General features: G+C 42.6%; 1 protein-coding gene across 1 annotated transcript in view; it reads right to left on the minus strand.

Moving 5' to 3' along the window:
- Window positions 1–827: 827 nt before the first annotated feature.
- LOC139643158 (ankyrin-3-like) overlaps window positions 828–18307 on the minus strand; it is a 78642-nt gene continuing 61162 nt past the window's right edge. Inside the window, 12 exon segments of the mRNA XM_071518330.1 lie at window positions 828–2458; window positions 2922–2996; window positions 4313–4597; window positions 4867–4950; window positions 6943–7026; window positions 7672–7849; window positions 8563–8867; window positions 8970–9013; window positions 9068–9337; window positions 14139–14282; window positions 14674–14805; window positions 16352–16426. Of these exon segments, the coding sequence (XP_071374431.1) occupies window positions 2946–2996; window positions 4313–4597; window positions 4867–4950; window positions 6943–7026; window positions 7672–7849; window positions 8563–8867; window positions 8970–9013; window positions 9068–9337; window positions 14139–14282; window positions 14674–14805; window positions 16352–16426 (1652 nt within the window). The 3' untranslated portion in view covers window positions 828–2458; window positions 2922–2945.

Here is an 18307-nt window from a genome sequence, read left to right on the forward strand (position 1 = left end):
GAAACTAATGATACATGTGCTCTGTCTGTGGTAAATAATTCTGTCACAATGAAAATCTGCTGCAGCACATGAAAACACACACAGTCAGAGCAGCAAATTGCAGCATCTGCGGTGAAGACTTGAGCCAAAACAGAGGTTTACATAATCATGAGCATCCACATGGGAAGCAAGCCATACCATTACAGTGTCTGTGAACTATTACTACTACTATACCAGAATAACTGTCTGATAACTCCCATTAGCTCCCATTAACTCCCATAGAGGATAATTAGTTGCAATGTCTGCGGTAAAGCAGTAATTAATTGATTTTACATGGCATTCAAGGACTTGGAAATGAAGATTGATTCAGTTTCAGGGTATGTGGTAAAGGATCAACTTGAAATACAGAGAAACACAGAAGAAAAACCATACTTCTGCAGGGACCATGGTGAAATATTTAGTGTTAATGCAACACTTCAAACTCACATGAAAATTCACTCTGGGGAAAACACTGAGTTGCATTTGAATGTTTTAAGATTGCATGTTAATGAGTTGCATTTTAACACCTCAAGATTCATGTGAAAGAATCATGTGAAATTATGTAAAATACAATATCTAACCTTTGTGACTGAGATCATATAGGATTTCCATGTTCAGCAGCATTAAAAACATCAGTTCTTTATTATTATAGCTAAATCAGCTTTTCTGTTGCTGTGTTAAGTGAGTACTGGTCATTCCTCTGTGCATTTATATTCAGCAATTATGAGATAGAGAGCAACACAAGATCAACAAGGAGAAACACAGATGGACTCAGGGAGGTTCAGTTTAAACACAATTTATTTTCTGCTTAAATAATTACTTGGATCATCCAGTGTAGGCTATGTTGGTTCTTCATACATGTTGGTACCGGATCTATCATCAACAATGGATGCTTGTTAGGGTGGCCTTATATGAAAAAAAAAACCTCAAAAATGATTTACACAGGAACAGAAAATCTGAATTTTAACCACTTATGATCAAGATTATATGTTTTATCCATGTTTAGCCATTAATAAAAAGGATTGGATCTGGATCACAGGGCTAAAAAACAGATTTTCTATTCTTGTGCAAATGCAACCAATTAAATAAAGATTAAAGTCACCAAACCCCCAAAATAAAAACAGTCCCCGTTTTAAACCACAGCAGACCTATGAGCCTAAACTTACACTTCTAGTACACATGATGGGCTTACAAATAGACAATTAGTTCTTATTTGCCGTTACACACATGGGGCTGCTAGCAGTTCGGAGCTCACACAATGTGCCAGTCTACAGGTTACATTCGGGTACATTAGCTCTCATGGGGGTTTTTCTTTGCTTGCAGGTTGCAGAGGCATAAACTGCATCTGAAAGTACCTTCCTGAAGCATAACAATGAAGCTCTGCTGTCTCGCCACTCAAGTGTGGAGTGTGCATGTGTGTGTGTTCTCATCTTTGTAAAAAAAAAAAAAAACTAAAATAAAAACAGTTATAGATGACAAATGGTCGAGTTATGAGTGCTCACACGGACAGAAGTACCATCAAACTCTCTCTAATCGTAATACAGTGTTTTGCATTAGGAGAAAAAAGGAAATCATTAAAATGAAGTGAAATCACATGCAGCAAAATATTAGTACTCTGAAGACAAAGAATGTTCCACAGACAGAGCGGATTTTAGAGAGTAGCAGTTGGCTTTAAAGAAATGTCCTTCGTTAAAATCAAGCAGATATTTTTTTTTGTTTGTTTCTCATTTACATACAGCTTTTTTTTTCTTTTTATTCATTCGGCAAGAGCATGTGAGTCACACACCCGAGAATCTCATGACAGTGGAAACAGTGTTGGCCTTTCAATCCAAATGCACTGACTCTGCAAAGCTTCTCATCAAGCTAAATCAACCAGTGCATAAACAATCTGTGAAGCTACTGATTTTTTTTTTTGTAGATTTTATACAGTGTCATTTATATACAACAAAATCATCCATTTATTATTATATTTCATTTTTTAAAAAAGAACCACATGGTACATCCCAATACTGTGGGTCCAGGAGGAAAAATATATAAGGCGTATATAAGGAGTGTCTGAGAGAGTGATTCAAAAGTCTTCCTTATCTGTCAACAATCAGCGTTTTCCTGTTTGTGCCATCTTTGGTCACAGATGCCTTCGGGGGGGCGTGGCTATCGTTGTAAACTCTCCTCTCATTTGTCAATGACCAGGAAGTCCCAGCTCACGCCCGTTGTGTGTCCGTAGGTGCTGTTAGCCGTTTCGACAGTAAGTGAGTTTGGTGACATGCTCATGCGAAATCAAATAAAAGTAATTTGTTTTGTTTGTCTTGCTGAAAACCATGCGTTTTAAGTGAAAGCATCAGACACACTTTGGCTGATTGACCAGGCTCTCCGTGTTTCAAGGGTTCCAGTCAGTTTTCCCTCCCAGGGTTTGTGATGTCGCAAATAGACGTCCGTGGACCTGGAAGGTAAGGTGAGGTTCAGCATTACAGACTTCAGTCAAAAATGTGTGGTCCTGCACATGGACTGAGAGATATTCAACACAACAAACCAGTTATGATTTACATATAATTACAGACTGAAGTGAGGGACTGTGTAGTGTCCATGCTGTATTTTACATTTCCCAGGACTAGAGTCACTTTTCCAACAAGAACGTTTTCATATAGGCCGAATCTTCAGACAAGAGGCAAGTTGGCCTGCAACAACAATCTAGTTGCAGAAGTGACACTTTTAATTGTAATTTCTCAATCTGTTCTTAACTGTAGGGTTAAAGATAATATTACATTATTAGGCAATGTGTAACATCTTAGTGCTAAACTGCGTTAGACCCATGTCACGATTTTGGCTGTACAGATTGATATTTATTGACATTGTACTTCATAAATGGATAAAAGTGCTGTCACTAGCTGCTATTAGTCACTCACCAGGTTAAGCTGAGAACTCCACTGTTACGACTGACCCTTCTTCTTCCCTTGTTTCCCCTTGGCTCCTTCTCCAGACTTGGCAGAGAGAGAGAGATGACAGAGAGAGAGAGAGCAAAGGAGAAATAGTTGAGAGAGGGAGTGAGGATGAGAAGGAGGGAGAGACAGTGTGAAAAAGAGAGAGGAAGACAGAGGGAGAGAAAGAAAAAGACAGTTAGTATAGAGCTTCGGCTAAATAACACCATTGTGTGTTTATGAGGCACAGGAACTGTTCAGCTCAGCTACATCAGCAGATTGACTGGAAGAGAGATGAGATGAAGGAGAGAAAAAGAAGTATAATACTGCTACTTCTATACATTTGCAACTAACATGAGACATGCTGGAAAAGATAAACAAGTTAAAAGTGAGAGAAATATGTTAGTGTTTCTATTTTCTATTTTTCTATTTTCTTCTATTTTTTTTAATTAGTTGGAATTGAAAACAGCACGCACACGCGCACGCGCGCACGCACGCACGCACGCACGCACGCACACACACACACACACACACACAGTACAAACACTGCAAACCTCAGAACCGTCTATAGTGCCGATCAGACCATACACTCTGAGTTGTTGGTTGTCGTGACACTGTCACTCCATGCCACAGCACTCCACACACTGTATGGCTGTATTCCATTTATCCACACTAGCATAACAGCATACAGCTCAGATGAACTCTCCTCCAGAACAGGGTTTAGCTGGATGTGCAGCTGTGAAGCAGCCTCTAGCCCAGTTAAACCTGGGTGAAACATGTTATAGACCACCAGGGATACTTTCTGGGTGAAAAGGGCTTGATTATGAACAAACTGACCCAAATAGCTGGTATTATAGATGTGTATTAACCTTATAATACAGAGACCAAACTTCTTTTAAATTTTAACTCGTGGCACAAATATTTATGGTTGTTTCAACGGGTAAAAGTCCAATTTCATATGGGTTCTCCCTCTTAAACCCTCCATGAAATGATCAAGTCTGTGGCACAAGATAAAAATGATTGTGGTTTTTGGTGCCTGTGTTCATTTACACTACACGATCTAATACATATTTATATTGTTAAAATGCATCTTTGCCTAATGCTGTATGCTAATGTGGATCTATCTGACCAGGACCTGTATTCCCAAAAGCATCTTAGCACTGTTATCCTCCCAGTTCCACTGTGCGCTACTGAACAGAAGGTGGGCTTTTAACCCTCTGCAGGCCAGAAAACCTTTATATCTGGACTGCACAGCACTAAAAATGTATTTCTATTCCTGTGTAAATCCTTGTGCCAAGATTTTGTTTTTGGGAAACAGAGTCCATGGCCCATGCTTTCAGTGGGCCAGGATAGCTCAGCTGGCTAGGTCGGGCGCCAACCTCAGTCTTCTGGCCCTTACAGCTCCCAGGCCCCTCCTTCCTCTGCTCCTCCTCAGGCCGATCTGCCCTCTGGCCCTGCCGGGAGCGCTTCCCCCTCTTCCTGCCCTTCCCCCCTCCTGCTCCTGCTGCTCCTCCTGCTGAAGAAGAAGTGTCTGCTCCACCTGCCGCTACACCACCACCAACACCACCACCACCACCTCCTTCTCCTCCTTCTGAGACTGTTTCTCCTCCTCCTTCCCTCCTCTCCTCGGAGGTGACCACGCGGCGCACCACCTTCCTGATCACCTGTCGGGGGCGTTACAGAGGCATGTCAGGGGGAGATGATGGGGGACGGAGGGGAGGAAAGGAGTGTGTGTGGAGAATCAATGGAAAGGAGAGTGAGAGCTACAGCCTGTGTGTGTATGCGTGTGTGTGTGTGACTGTGTATGTCTCACATGGTTCAGAGCACCCCACTAAAAATGTTATTTGGGTGTGTATGTGTGTGTATGTACGTGTGTGTAAGGTTATATAGAGTAAGGATGAGGCAGGTAATGGAGGAAGGTGATGAAGGTTACTTTTCTGGTGACCAGATTCCCGTCTTCATCTGTAAACTGCTCCTCTGTCACTGACTCTCCAGGAATGTTTCTGGCCTGCTCTCCCTGGGGTGCAGGGTGGATGTAAGGTTGAGGGAGTGATAGATGACAGGAGGGAGGGATGGAGAGGTAGAGGTATAGGGAGGGAAGAAGTTGGAGAAGTATATTTAATATTAATGGTTAACGGTATTATTAGTCATTTAGAAAAAAGCAACATATCCAAACAGACATCAGCCTGCTTGCCACAGCAGGAACGGGTTTCCCATTGTTAAGATCATGGATGGAGATTTGAAAAATTATGAATGCATGACTTCTTAATGTACTTTAAGCTGTAAAATATTTAACCTCATAAAAGATATTTAGATATTTTGAGTTACACCAGGTTAAGAACATTGGAAAAAGCTAATTTGTCAGTCTACATATCAAACCCCTTACAGAAGCTTTTTGCTTATATTCAAATTCCCAAACTGTCAGCTTTAGACTTTTAGATATTTTGGGAAACCCAACCAACGCTAGTGCATTAAGCAGGCCAACTCATCAAATATGTTAATATGGCTCCTCCACAAAGCTCAAAACACAAGCTTGCAGACGCAGAGAAGACACGGTGAGACCATAAGCAAGCAAAGTTTACTGTTTTACAGGCATTTATACTGTGAAAAAGAAATATAATTTATTCAAATGCAATATCCATGTCAATCTCTGGTTTAGTGCCACAGTTTCTTGGCAAGCCTCTGAAGTCAACAATTTAAAATAAAGATGGGTTCAGCGGGAAAAACAGTGATGCATGTACAACGCTTCACACTTTCAGCTTCAAACTTTCTCAAACTTCACACTGCTGGTGGGAGGATGAAGACTGAGTTATTATCTTTACCAATTCAAACCTACGCCATGCACAAGAAATAATTCAGCAATACCACACTCAGTAATACCTACCACACAAAAGCATTGGAGCAACTGATAATGCAATAACTACTGGGTAAGGTAATAACTTGCCAAATATAATACAAATGTCCCACTAAGCGACTCAAAACTGCAGTAAACAGTAAATCTGTTAATATAATAAATTGCCAGAAAATGTAATAACATCACATTATTAATGTAATAATGCAATGTTATTAGTATTAACTGGCAATATATTACAGTAACAGGCTTTACTACAATTTCTACTCCTTTAGAGAGACATTTTATTATATTTTGACAAGTTATTAAATTATTTGGCAGTTATTACATTATAAGTTGCTACAAGCTTCTATTGGGCTCCCTTTACACAGAAACAGAGAATCTGAATTTAAATCCGCATAACTCAAATCTGATGTTTTGTGAAACCAGGAATGAAAACATTACATTTACATTTTAGGCATCTAGCTGATGCTCTTATCCAGCATGACTTAGAGTGAGTGAACAGTTAGGGGTTCAGTTCTCATGTTACATGGTTGCTGACATTAGATCAAACATGTGACCTCTGAAGTTTCTCAGCTACTAACCACTAGGCCACCCTGCCACACATCAGACCTGGGTCGCATATGCCTAGTCAGATTTTCTGTTCCTGTGGGAATTCTATAGTAGCCAAACACGCGGCGTGGCCAAGTCGGCCAGCTAGCTAAACAGTCCGCTAACCGGCTAGCGATGCTGGCACACACCAAGCAGCAAGGTTGAGTGTGCCAGCTGCTGGTATAGTAGCTCACATCGACAGGCAGTGAGTGGCTGTTCATGCTAAGGCAAAACTAAACATTTACATTTACGCATAAACACAGGCAATGTCCACACACACTCTCTCAAACACATATACACACAGTCTCACACGCAAACATGTTCTCTTTGTCCCACACACTCTCTGACACACGCATGTACCTGTACACAAACACATCCCCACATGCACAAACACTCTCTTTCTCTCAGACAGACACACTTTCACACAGGAGCGCTCAATCTTACCTTATATACCTTATTGTTCACACACTATCTTTCCCTGACTCTCTTGCACACAAACACACACAGAATCGCAGAGCTTATGCTAGTACACACTCCCTAGGGTTGTCCACACACCAGGCCGGGTACCTTGAGTATGACCCGTCTGCGGTACACCTTGGTGGTGACAGTGGTCTCCTCATCAGAGCTGGACTGGTCAGCTTTACCACCCCCCTGATGAAGGCAGCCCAGTACCAGTATACCATTAATAAACCTAGTGTGTGTGTGTGTGTGTGAGTACATGTGCAGGGTGTCTGCAAGATTCATCACGTTAAATCTAAGACTTTTTAAGACCATTTTAATGCCAGCAAAAATGAAATATTAGGCCAATTTTGCCACTGGAATGAATGTGAAAATTAAAAAAATAAATAAATAAAAACTGTTATCCTATCAGAGTATAGGTCTGCATGACTGGGCTGATTTCTCACCAGACAAATGACACACTAAGAAACCTCAAACATTTTAAGACCTCTAAAACGGTATTTAAGACTTAAGACAAAAGACAAAAGCTTTAAGACAAAAGGTGCATCTAACAGTATTCAAGGATTCAGGCCTCGAATTTAGATAATCATACCTAATAATAATCAGTAATCAACCTTTTGAGACTTTTTCAGGACCTGCAGACACCATGATGTGTGTGTTTGTGCGTCTGTGCTGTTGACTACAGCTATAGGTAGCCACCTTTACGTATAAAATTTGTGTAAGTCAATAAACGGCAAAATCAATTTCAATAAGACATACCAAATAAATTCAACCAATTAAAATGTACCCTGCTGCACCCTTTTGAATCCTTGCCCCATCTGGAACAGTGACTCTCACCTGGACTTTGTGCTCATCCTCCCGGCCTCCGCTGGGTCCCGCTGTGCTGCTGTCCTCCTGAGATCCCTTCCTCTTGGCCTCCTTCTCCTTCCCTTCCCTGGCCGGGTCAGCATGGCCTCCGTTCTGCCTGTCTGTCTGAACCTCGGCCCTTTCCGCAGAATCAGCTAGACTGTCAGGGCTGGGGGAAGAAAATATACGTTGAGGAAGCGCTCCCGTAGAGTCCAACAGCTATTTTTTTGGCATAAGCTTGTAAACTTTAGCTTGTAATAAAATCGTTGCGTATGACCCACTTGTATGAGCCTTTGCATAGCGGTCTTGAAGCCCTGCTGGGGCTTATTTTGCCATAATGACTGGCTCTCTGTACATTATCCCTTAAATAATATATATTAACTGTATTATTAAACTAGTACTGCCATCTGATACTAGGGATAATGTCAGTTATATTTGAATACAGGCTGGGATTCGTCGTTATTGGAGTTGGGGGAGAGAGACATTACAAGTCAAGACATTACAAGTCCCATCACTCTGCTGCAGTGGTATCAATTCTTAAAGACCCCATGAAATGGCATTTTTACTTCCTGGCTTTGAAAACCAATGGAATATGAGTCAGGGAGAGAAAGGCAATTTTATTTGATGAGAGGGGTGCAGAGGGGCGGCACTGTTCAAAAATCTGCTGGTTTTATTGATTAGAAACGTACATTTACGCATACTAGTGCAGCATGAGGTCACCATGAAAGATACTCTGTTTTCCAGGAAGTAAAAGTAATGGTAAATGAAACAATTCCTCTTTGGGGTGATGCAAAGTGATGTAAGCAGATTAAAATAGGAGCTACCACGATGGCTAGATCTGTACAAATGATAGAGACAGACAGGTCTGTAAAGAAGTCATACCTGCCATGCTGTGGATGGAATCCCTCAGTGCCGGGGGTGTGACCGGGGGATGGAGGCTCCACCACCACGCTGGACATCTCACTGCGCCAGCCTGGAACTGAACACATTTCTTTCTCTGCCTGCCGCACTTGGTTGAGAATGGCATTCACCCTCTCCTCCGTCATCTCCTCGTCCTCTGAGCCTCCCTCCAGCTTTATATCCTCCAGCAGACTCTGTAGCCTCTCTTGGGTCATCTCCTCCTCTTCTTCTTCCTCTTCCTCCCTTCCACCGGTGTCTGAGGCCGCGTCCCCTCTAGCAGAAACTCCCTGGTTCCCTGCCTGACCCTCCGAAACAACGCCTTGCCCTGCCTTCACCTCTGTCTCTAAGGCCTCAGCTTGCTCCTCTGTCCCCAGTCTTCCTCCCGCTACTGCTCTTCTCTCGTTATCCGGCCACTCGTATGAAACCGTGCGCTCTTGGCTCAGCCCCGCGTCTTCGTCCATGGAGCCCTCACACTGACTCCCCCTGCCTCCACTGGCCAAGGACGTATCCTCTGCCACCACAGTGGGGGGCTCGGGGGCGCGGGGGCCGGGCCCTGGGGCGACCGTAGGGGGGTCGCTGCTGGACGTACTGGTGGTCTGGGTGAGGGAGAGGTCACTAGGCCTAGTGAGGGTGGTCTTGCTAGGGGAGTCTAGGCTAGCATCGCCCTCGCTAAAGAAGTTGTCTGAGCGCAGCGGGGTAGGGGGCTGGTAGTTCAGGTCTGAGGGGGTCTGCAGCTCCAGCTCTATGTTGTGGTATCCTGAGTGGATGGGGGGAGGTAAAGGATTAGGGAAAGAGGGAGGGAGGAGGGAGGGAGAGATGGAGGGAGAGAGGGACAGAGGGAGGGAGGGGGAAGAAGTAGAGTGTCGAAGGGGATGAGATGAGGTGACACTTAACTAGACACACTTGTAATAGCTAAGGTTAGCAGTCGTTCAAAAGTCACGCTGGTTTAACCTAATATCAAACACATTTTAAGGATTCTTCATCTACTTTAAGAAATGTGATGTTTTAACATATTTGTCAAACAAGCAGTGAGGACTGAAGTGTGACTTCTGAACCAGCGCTACTGAGTAGACACACATAACCATCACAAGGAGATGAGAACAAAGAAATGGAAGTACCAAAGACAAAATATAAAATGCAAGATACAAACTTCACATATACATATTAAAATGTACATACACTATACTAATGTCATCTGTAAATCTTCAGATATCAAAAAAGGTCCTGGTTATGTTTCAAACGTTGCACTTAGGCAGCCCGGTCTTTCACAAAAGCACTTACTTCAGGCCCAGCACTTAAGTTTTAGCAAGCCAAATGGCTCAGTCTCAGTTCTACTGTTTTCAGTCTGTTTTCTACTGTTGAGTATTGGGACGGTGAAATAAAGTTGGTCTTTTTTGCTACTGGCTCATCCACAGTGTAATATGAGCTAGTCATCAAAAGATGAGGGAGGCAAGAGGATGATGGGTTTTCATTAAAACATGTTAAAAGAGTGATAACAACAAAAAAAGGAGCCTGACTTCAGCTCACTGTCTCAATACCAATGTAATTGAATGTATATCAACAACATGAGCAAAGGCTTGAGTATATTCCAGGCAGGTTAGTTGTGTTGAGCTAAAAAAGGCAGAGAAGAGCAGCGCAACCAATTGGCATCTAGATATAGACCTCAGGAACTGAACGATCACGCCGGAAGTGAGCAGGGACACCGGGAGGGAGAGGAGACGACGGGGGGGAGGGGGGAGGCGAAGGGGGGGAGGGAGAGTGATAATTTAAGGGAGGAGAAGGAGGAGGGAGAGAAGGGGAAGGATGAGATGGGGGAGAGGCAGGGCAAAGGACATGAAGAGGAGAGGACGAAGGGGGGGGGGAGGGAATAGGTGAAGGCAAGGGAGAAGTGGGCGGAAGGGGAGGAGGAGAGAGAGGGGGATGAACAGGAGGGGAGAGAGGGGTATGGACAGGAGGGGAGGGAGGACAGGGGGGAGAAAGAACAGGCATATAAGAGGGAGGAGGGGGAGTAAGAGGAGGAGGAGGGGAGGGAAGAGGGGGAGAGGAAGGAGCAGACATAGGAGAGGGAGAGGGGGGAGTAAGAGGAGGAGGAGAGGGAAAAGAGGGAGAGGAAGAATCAGATGAGTCAGAACTGAGAGGAGAAGAGGGAGAAGGCAGTGGAGCAATGGAGGAAGAACGGGGGACAGGGGGAGGAGAAGGAGGAGGATCAAATGGAGGAAGAGAGAGGAATGAGGAGCAGGGAGGGAATACAGGCATTCGAGGGGAGGGGGGAAAAACAGAGGAGTAAGGCAGAGTGGTGATATGAGGGAGAACAGGAGCGACAGGCAGGAGGTAAACAGGAGTGGCAGCAGGGGGCGGAAAATGAAAGGAGGGGGAGGAGGGAAGGTCAGCAGGCGGAGAGGGAAAAGGTAAAGATGCAATATGGGAGGGATGAGGGAGGTAATGGATGGGAGGGGTGGCAGGGAGAGAGACGGCAGACTGGGACGTTCGGGGGCTCAGGGGGAACGTAGAAGACCTAAGAAGCTTTGGAGCTATTACAACCATCACAGTTCACAAGAGACACGGTAAAAACAAAACACACACACACAAAGAACAACTGTTAGACAAGACTTGATGGAAGGATAAACACAGCATGTGAATACTGGACAGACGAAGGCACAGTCAATGGAATGGAATGGTTAGTGATGGCAGTTGAATGTTTCAGAAGCTGCAGAAGCTAAGGTATAGCACATCAGAGTCACATGTAATTGTTAGTGCATCAGTATCATTATAGAGTCCTCAATAATCAATAGCCAACAGCTTGATAAGCAAGAGCAGGCTGTCTTCATCATTAGCATTGGCACCCTTTCAAATTGCTGGAACAACATCCATGAAAAATGCTGCACAGACTGACAATGAGATATGTTTTAAAATTTTCATTAGGCACAAAAAATACTGGGGGAAAAAAATCACATTGTGACATTGTCAAATTTAGTGATCCAAAAAGTCTGTCAGAGTTCTTTGTTACGCAGCAAATCCATTTTTCATGGAGGAAATGAGCCGTTGTAACAGGGAACGTGAGAGGGCCACATGGTTGGGGGTATGCTAATGCTAAAGCCCCCTAGCAGGGAGGAGAAAGGAGTTGGCCTGGTGTCCTTTGTGGGAGAAGATGCAGCTAATTAATTAGATGCAATGCGTTTGCCTGCTAGTTAGCTGTAGGGGCCAACCAGTTAGTACAGAAGTAGGCAGGAGTGATCTTGCAACTTCAGCAGAAGAAGCTTGAAATTGTTGGCTCCCTGCAAGGCTTTCAAGTAGAAGCTGAGGGAGATTGTTGCCAGTTAGCACTTAGAGCTGACAGAGGGGGTTGTTGTAGCTCTCCACTTATGCTTTAGTCAGTTAACCAGAGTTAACTATTCAGCAGAGAGGAGAAGAGAGAAAGAAGCAGGGGGTCTGCAGGTTTTAAAGCGGAAGCTATGACTACTTGGATCCAAAAGCAGTCATTTGTGATGAGCAGTTGAAGTGAGCGAAGGTTAGCCATTGGTGGAAATGAGCTGGTTAGTAGCCCTTAGAGCTGACAGGGGAAGTCGCTCTAGGAGTTAGCCACTCAGCAGCAAGGAGAGGAGAGAGGAGGGAGGCAGGGAGTCTGCTGGTCTCAAAGCAGGAGAAGCTACAGTAGAGCGTAGAGGCTGGGAGGCTCAGAGGAACCAAGTAGATGACAGGTACAGTACAGCTAACAGCAGTGACATAGAAGCAGAACTATACACTGTACACTTTTGAAGAGGGTGTGTCATTTTCAACTGATCTGTGGGTGTCATTTGGGACAGAGCACATCTGGATCAACACAACATGTGCTAAAATTGTGCAAAACACTTTTGCAAACAATGTTGCTATTTAGACCTGTTGAATTAAAAATGAACACAATTTGTTGTCCCAAACTACATTCATGGATGTGCTGAAAATGTTCCACCAATTAAAAGAGTGTTAAAAGTGTATTGTCATAAGCAAACAACATTAGAGCAGGCAGCCATTGACACAAAGCCATAGCCATGCCATCTGTCGACCCATCTATCTGTCAAAACCCCTGGATTTCACCTTAAATTATCTTTGCACAAAGATCATGTTTCCTCCATTGTAAATCAATGGAATAATAAAAATGATCCTAGTGTTAAGATGATTTTAGGAATCCAAACTGCAGTCACAATGAGGCCCATTTCAGACATTTGTCTGTAAGTATGCATGGCTATGGTTCAACTACAGATCATAGTAGACAGTTAATTTGATTTGCGTTGCCAAAAAACATCTGGGCTATGGGATGCTCTTTGTTTCCTTGATCTACAATGGAATCATTTTGGATACCATGACCATGAGATACTAAATGGGCTGCAGGTCTAGTGCCAGTGATTCTCCACATGAAAAGAGTGGAAATATATAAGATTATGAGATGAATGGGTTTAAATGTGCCTGGGTCCCAGACATTGCAAGTGAGGAATACAATAAACAGGCTAGGTCTCTTCAAAACCTGTAACCTGTATTTTATACTTAACTATCTGGAACAAATGGCACATTTTAATGCAACGTCTGAAATGGCCCTCAATGGTTGTATTATAACCAGAAAAGCCTAATAGCTACTAGTATATTACAATGCTACAGTATATTTTCATTTAAGAGAGAGACAGAGAAAGAGAGAGAGAGGGAGAGAAAGAGAGAGAAAGAGCAAGAAAGAAAGGCATTTGCCATACTGCTTAAAGCGAACATGCCATTATTGTTAATAATGGCATTGTTATAATTATGTTTTCATGTATTTTATAATAACATTAGACACAAATCGACAAATAGAGATGTGTTAGAGACCGGACAGTTGGAATTTAAAACATGTAAACTGGCATACACATAAACATAACTATTGCTGACCAAATCATGAACCAATGCCCCCACCCATCTGAAATATGAGCCTCATTCATCTCATCAAATCAACAAGATCATCAGATGGGACAGAGTCTTGATTCATTAGAGGCTTACGTTTGCTTAAGAATCATGCTTTTGAATATTTACACATATAAAAACAGTCAAACATACTTCCCCTAAATGTCTCATGCCACCAAAATGGTCTCCTACTGTTATGCATTAAAATCAATAATGTTGGATGTAATCGTAATATATCTTGGGGGCCTGTGAAATGTACTGATAATCATCAAAAAACATACTGTATACTTGCCATTTATATTCTAATGACTTTGAGTGCTACAAATTAATTGCACTGCCCCATGTTGGAAAACAAGTACGCCGACTGGGGTGAATGCTTCATGTGGGACAATAAAGATGACTCAATCTAATATTATTAATGCCTGTTGGTCCATTAACTGATACTGGTTCACTGAACCTGCTGGTCGATTAACTCATTTCGGTTCAGCAAGCCTCGTTCTTTCATTAACTTCCACTGTTTCGTCAAGCCTCATTGGCCCTGTATTTGTGTACACAGACAGGTCTGTCTATCTGGCTGAGAGAGGAGGTGAAGAAGGGTGAAGGGAAAGACTGAGAGATAGACTGAGAGAGTTCAGCTAGGGTGGGCTACACTTTACCATCGGACTGATCCAGGAATACTGCGTTATCATCGGCAAAACACCGTGTGCCTGAAATGTTACCATAGTCAAATATGGGCCCTTCCAGCAAAGTCACAATATCCGACCGATTGATCTTAGTCAGCACTGCGGTTAAGGCATCCGCTACACAGGGAGAGAGAGGGAGGGAGACAGAGAGAGAGAGAGAGAGAGAGAGAAATTACATTGACAAAAATTGTATAACGTTTCACATTGCTTTTACACATGGAACTGAACGAAGGACCATGTGTTATAATGTCACATAATATCACAAAAACATATTATTGTCAGTCATTTTTTAATAAAATGCTAATTCAAATATCTATGTTCATGTACAGTATATTATCTCTTAGTCAGTGAGGCATGGATTTGAACTAAAACAGTGCTAAATGGTCCTAGTCATTTAATGTACAAGAATTAGGGAGTGGCTACAGCAGCTGCTTAGCCACAACCGTCCCTCTCCCTCACACACAAACACAGACAGATACAGACACACACTCACACACAGACTACTTACTTGTGGCATTTTTACCATCCCTGTGCACCCATTTCTTTAGGAGCATGAAACTCTGTGCTGTCAGGGAATTGGGGTTCTCCACTCTGATGTGGTTGATCTCTTCCACAGAGAAATCCAGCTCCCTGGCCAGCTCTGCAACAGACAAACACCACAACAATTACTAGCTAAAAGGCTTAGGAGTTTCATTCCCTGTGGGGTCACCCATGCTAAAAATGTACAGTATGTACTCACAGTGAGGCACTTTGGATTAAAGTGTCCACCAAATAGCATGTTCTAAGTAAAAAATCACAGTAAAATCACTCACTTCCAACAATAAATGTGACTGTGACTGCCTGCCAAGCAATGCATAGCAAACAGAGTCTGTAGGTTACGGTGGAGTGGAGTGCTGCATGTACAGACAGGCACACTGGCTATAAATTTAAACCATGAAAGCATAATGTGCACTGAATCTACTTGTTCACTGCAGCTCTGCAACAGGAGCACACATTAAATATGGATTAGATTCCTTTCCTCTACTGAGCACTCACTCACTTAGTCACTGCACTGGACAGACAGGCACACAGCTAACATTATTCACACTCATACACCCATACAGATGCATTCTGATGGATGCCTGTTTGTGCACACTCAATTATACGCACACGCATGCACACATGCATGCACACACATGCGCGCACGCACGCACACACACACACACACACACACACACACACGTAGGCAGTACTGCAGTGCAGGCAGACAGGGTTGGGCAAACTGCAGAGGCCACGCCCTGATCACTGATCAAGTACAGCACAAAATAGAATTTTATCTCTATTTCGCTTACACACACACAAACACACAAGACAGGGAAGAAGACGTGTGGCGTATCCTTCAATTTTCATTCATACTCATTGCCCTCAATATGAATAATATGAATATTACTGTGTGTATTTTTCAGCCCTTCACTCACGATACAACTCAGTGTGGCCATGTTTAAATTTTACAAATTAATGTTGAGTATGTTTGTAGGTTATAAAATAAACGTATCAATAAAGAGTTACATGATATATGAAATATGTTGACATACATTTTTATTTTGAAGTTAGAATGTAATCTGGGATTTTATAATGATTAGCCTACTTTGATTAAATTATGTTTTATATCTGTATTTATGCATTGACATATGTTTTTCTTATGGAACCTTATCAGGATGTGTGTGAATACACCTGTCACTGCAGTACTGCCCAGTCAAGAAGTCATTATACTATATGCCCAGTAGATGGCAACAAACATTGCAAAACTACTGGTATCCATACAAATCCTCTAAGAGATGGCCTCAGTCCAACTGATTCATTCAGAGGTGGATTTTCTTCAAAATTCTAATATTGAAGACTTTTCTGTCCGAGAGTATCATATTCAATGTATGAATAACAGAATGAATACTCTATTATTAGCAAAGGAATTGCAGTTTATATTTAGATATTGAATTGACTGAAATGAGAGTAATTAGACTCCAGCCTTGCAGCTGTCTCCATGTCTTATCCATCATCACAATACATTTGTATGCGTGCATTCTCTCAAGCTTGTATGTGAGTTATTGTGTTTGTGCGTGTGTTTATAAGTGTATGTGTGTTAAGAGGTGGGAAGAAGTGGGAAATTGTGTGTGTGTGTGTGTGTGTGTGTGTGTGTGTAGACTCACCAGTCCAGCTGAGTCCGAGGTGGTCGGCTACTATTGCCATGCGGAGGTCTGTTCTCTCACAGGGACTCTGGGGGCCTGTGGTTCAGAGGAGAGCGAGGAAGCAGGGAGGGGCAGGGCACAATCCATTAACATATGTGATATGACAACCACCGCAGTCCAAATATGGATCACTTTCACATGTGCCATTTCACATCCCCAAATGAATTAAACATTGTGCTCACTAGAGACACAAAATGGCCGCCATAAAAAGGCCGCAAAGGGAAGCAATGACATCAAATGAAAGAAACTGATTGGGATTGTGAACTGAAAGTTTGTCTTTTTTTCAGGCTGTTGACATTATTTTAATCTGGTTTGCCAATAATGTCCAGTTGCCCACATACTTAAAAGAGCCTGTGAGTCACCGTCTTTTGATGTGATATCCATATTACACACTGTACTGTAGATGAGTCAACAAACAAAAAAGACTAACATTAGCTCACTATCCCAGGACTTGCCTCTGAAAAAGTCCTGTTCTGGCCAGACTTTCCCCATCGATTCAGTCAATTCTGGATAATAGCCACTTACTGAAAGTTTACAATGGATATTTGTAAGTGAAGCCCCATAGAGCTAGAGCCTATCTTTTGTTTCTGAAGCATGAAGCTTCTTGAAATGAAAGCACATCCTCTGGATGGGACACAAGAGTGTTGCAATTAGGGAAGGAATTTAAGGATTTGGGACACTAGTGCTACTTAGCTGAAATCTCCATACCATCTCCTCTAGACTGCATTCAAACTCTGGCTAGCGGGGGCCATTTTGCACTAGATATAGGCAGAGAAAATACTTCAACTTTTGATTGCAATAATGGACTAGATAGGTAAGCATGAAACATATTACAACTAGATTGACTATCTCACTCATACTTTTAGGTAGCACTATTAAAATGAATAGCATATGAACTAGCAGCAGATCATACAAGGTAGAATCATGAGGATCTGTGAGGCCAGAAAAGGGAAAAAAAGTCCACATTAACAGACTATACACTTGCACACTAAAATATTGTAATGTTGAGTAGTAGTAGTAGTTGTCGTAAGAGTAGTAAGAGTTTAGAATTTAGACTTTTGTGTCATATCACTCACAATAAACAATCTACCATCAGGCAACAACCCGCCCACCACCGATAAAACAATTCATGACTTCAACTTGAAATCATAAGTAATCCAACTTCACTGGGTATTCCCATTGGATCACTGACAATCGTTATTTTGGATTGAGTTAACACCCTATGCAGCTGGCGTACATGTAATTATCAAGTTTAGCCACTGAATTGTTTTCACAGTGTTCACGGAGAGCAAAAGTACCACCAGATAATATCTACAAACCAGGCAAGCAGACCAGAACAAACACGACTTCACATTTCCGACACGCTCGGACACATTTGTTTACATCTAAGTCTCAGTCATGTCTACAGTAGGTTGAGTGGTGTGGTGTTGTGTTGTGTCATGTGGTGTTAGACAGTCAGAGTTGCAAGGCTAGGCAGTCTTTTCAGTGTGGAATGAAACTGGGCATGCATGTGGTAGCCTATGAGACCCTATCATAATAGAAATGGACTGTATATTGCTAACTTAGCCCCTAAAGTGTGCTTACTAGCAAGCTAATGTCCAAAGACCAAAGATGTTCAAACAGAGTCTGCAGCCTACTGCTGAACATAACACATTCAGACAGGCACCGTGGCTATATTTACTATAGGGAGAGGGAACCAGATTCTATTATATTGATCATTTGATCATACTGATCTGAGGATTGGTGTCTCATTCACTGGCAGTGATTGCTGATATTACTGAAATGAAACTGGTATCTTTTTTGAACATGCTGACAACGTTAATAAATGCTTCACTTGTTGCAGTCGGACTAGTCTGTCTGTTGTACACCTCTCACTAGTTGGTCGTTATTTTGTTGAGATGATTGTACCAAAATCAT

Source organism: Centroberyx affinis, unplaced genomic scaffold (genome assembly GCF_046629955.1).
Source record: "Centroberyx affinis isolate AG114_WGS23_722 - 3 ecotype Tasmania unplaced genomic scaffold, CSIRO-AGI_Caff_v1 ptg000565l_1, whole genome shotgun sequence".
NCBI classification, from domain to species: Eukaryota; Metazoa; Chordata; class Actinopteri; order Beryciformes; family Berycidae; genus Centroberyx; species Centroberyx affinis.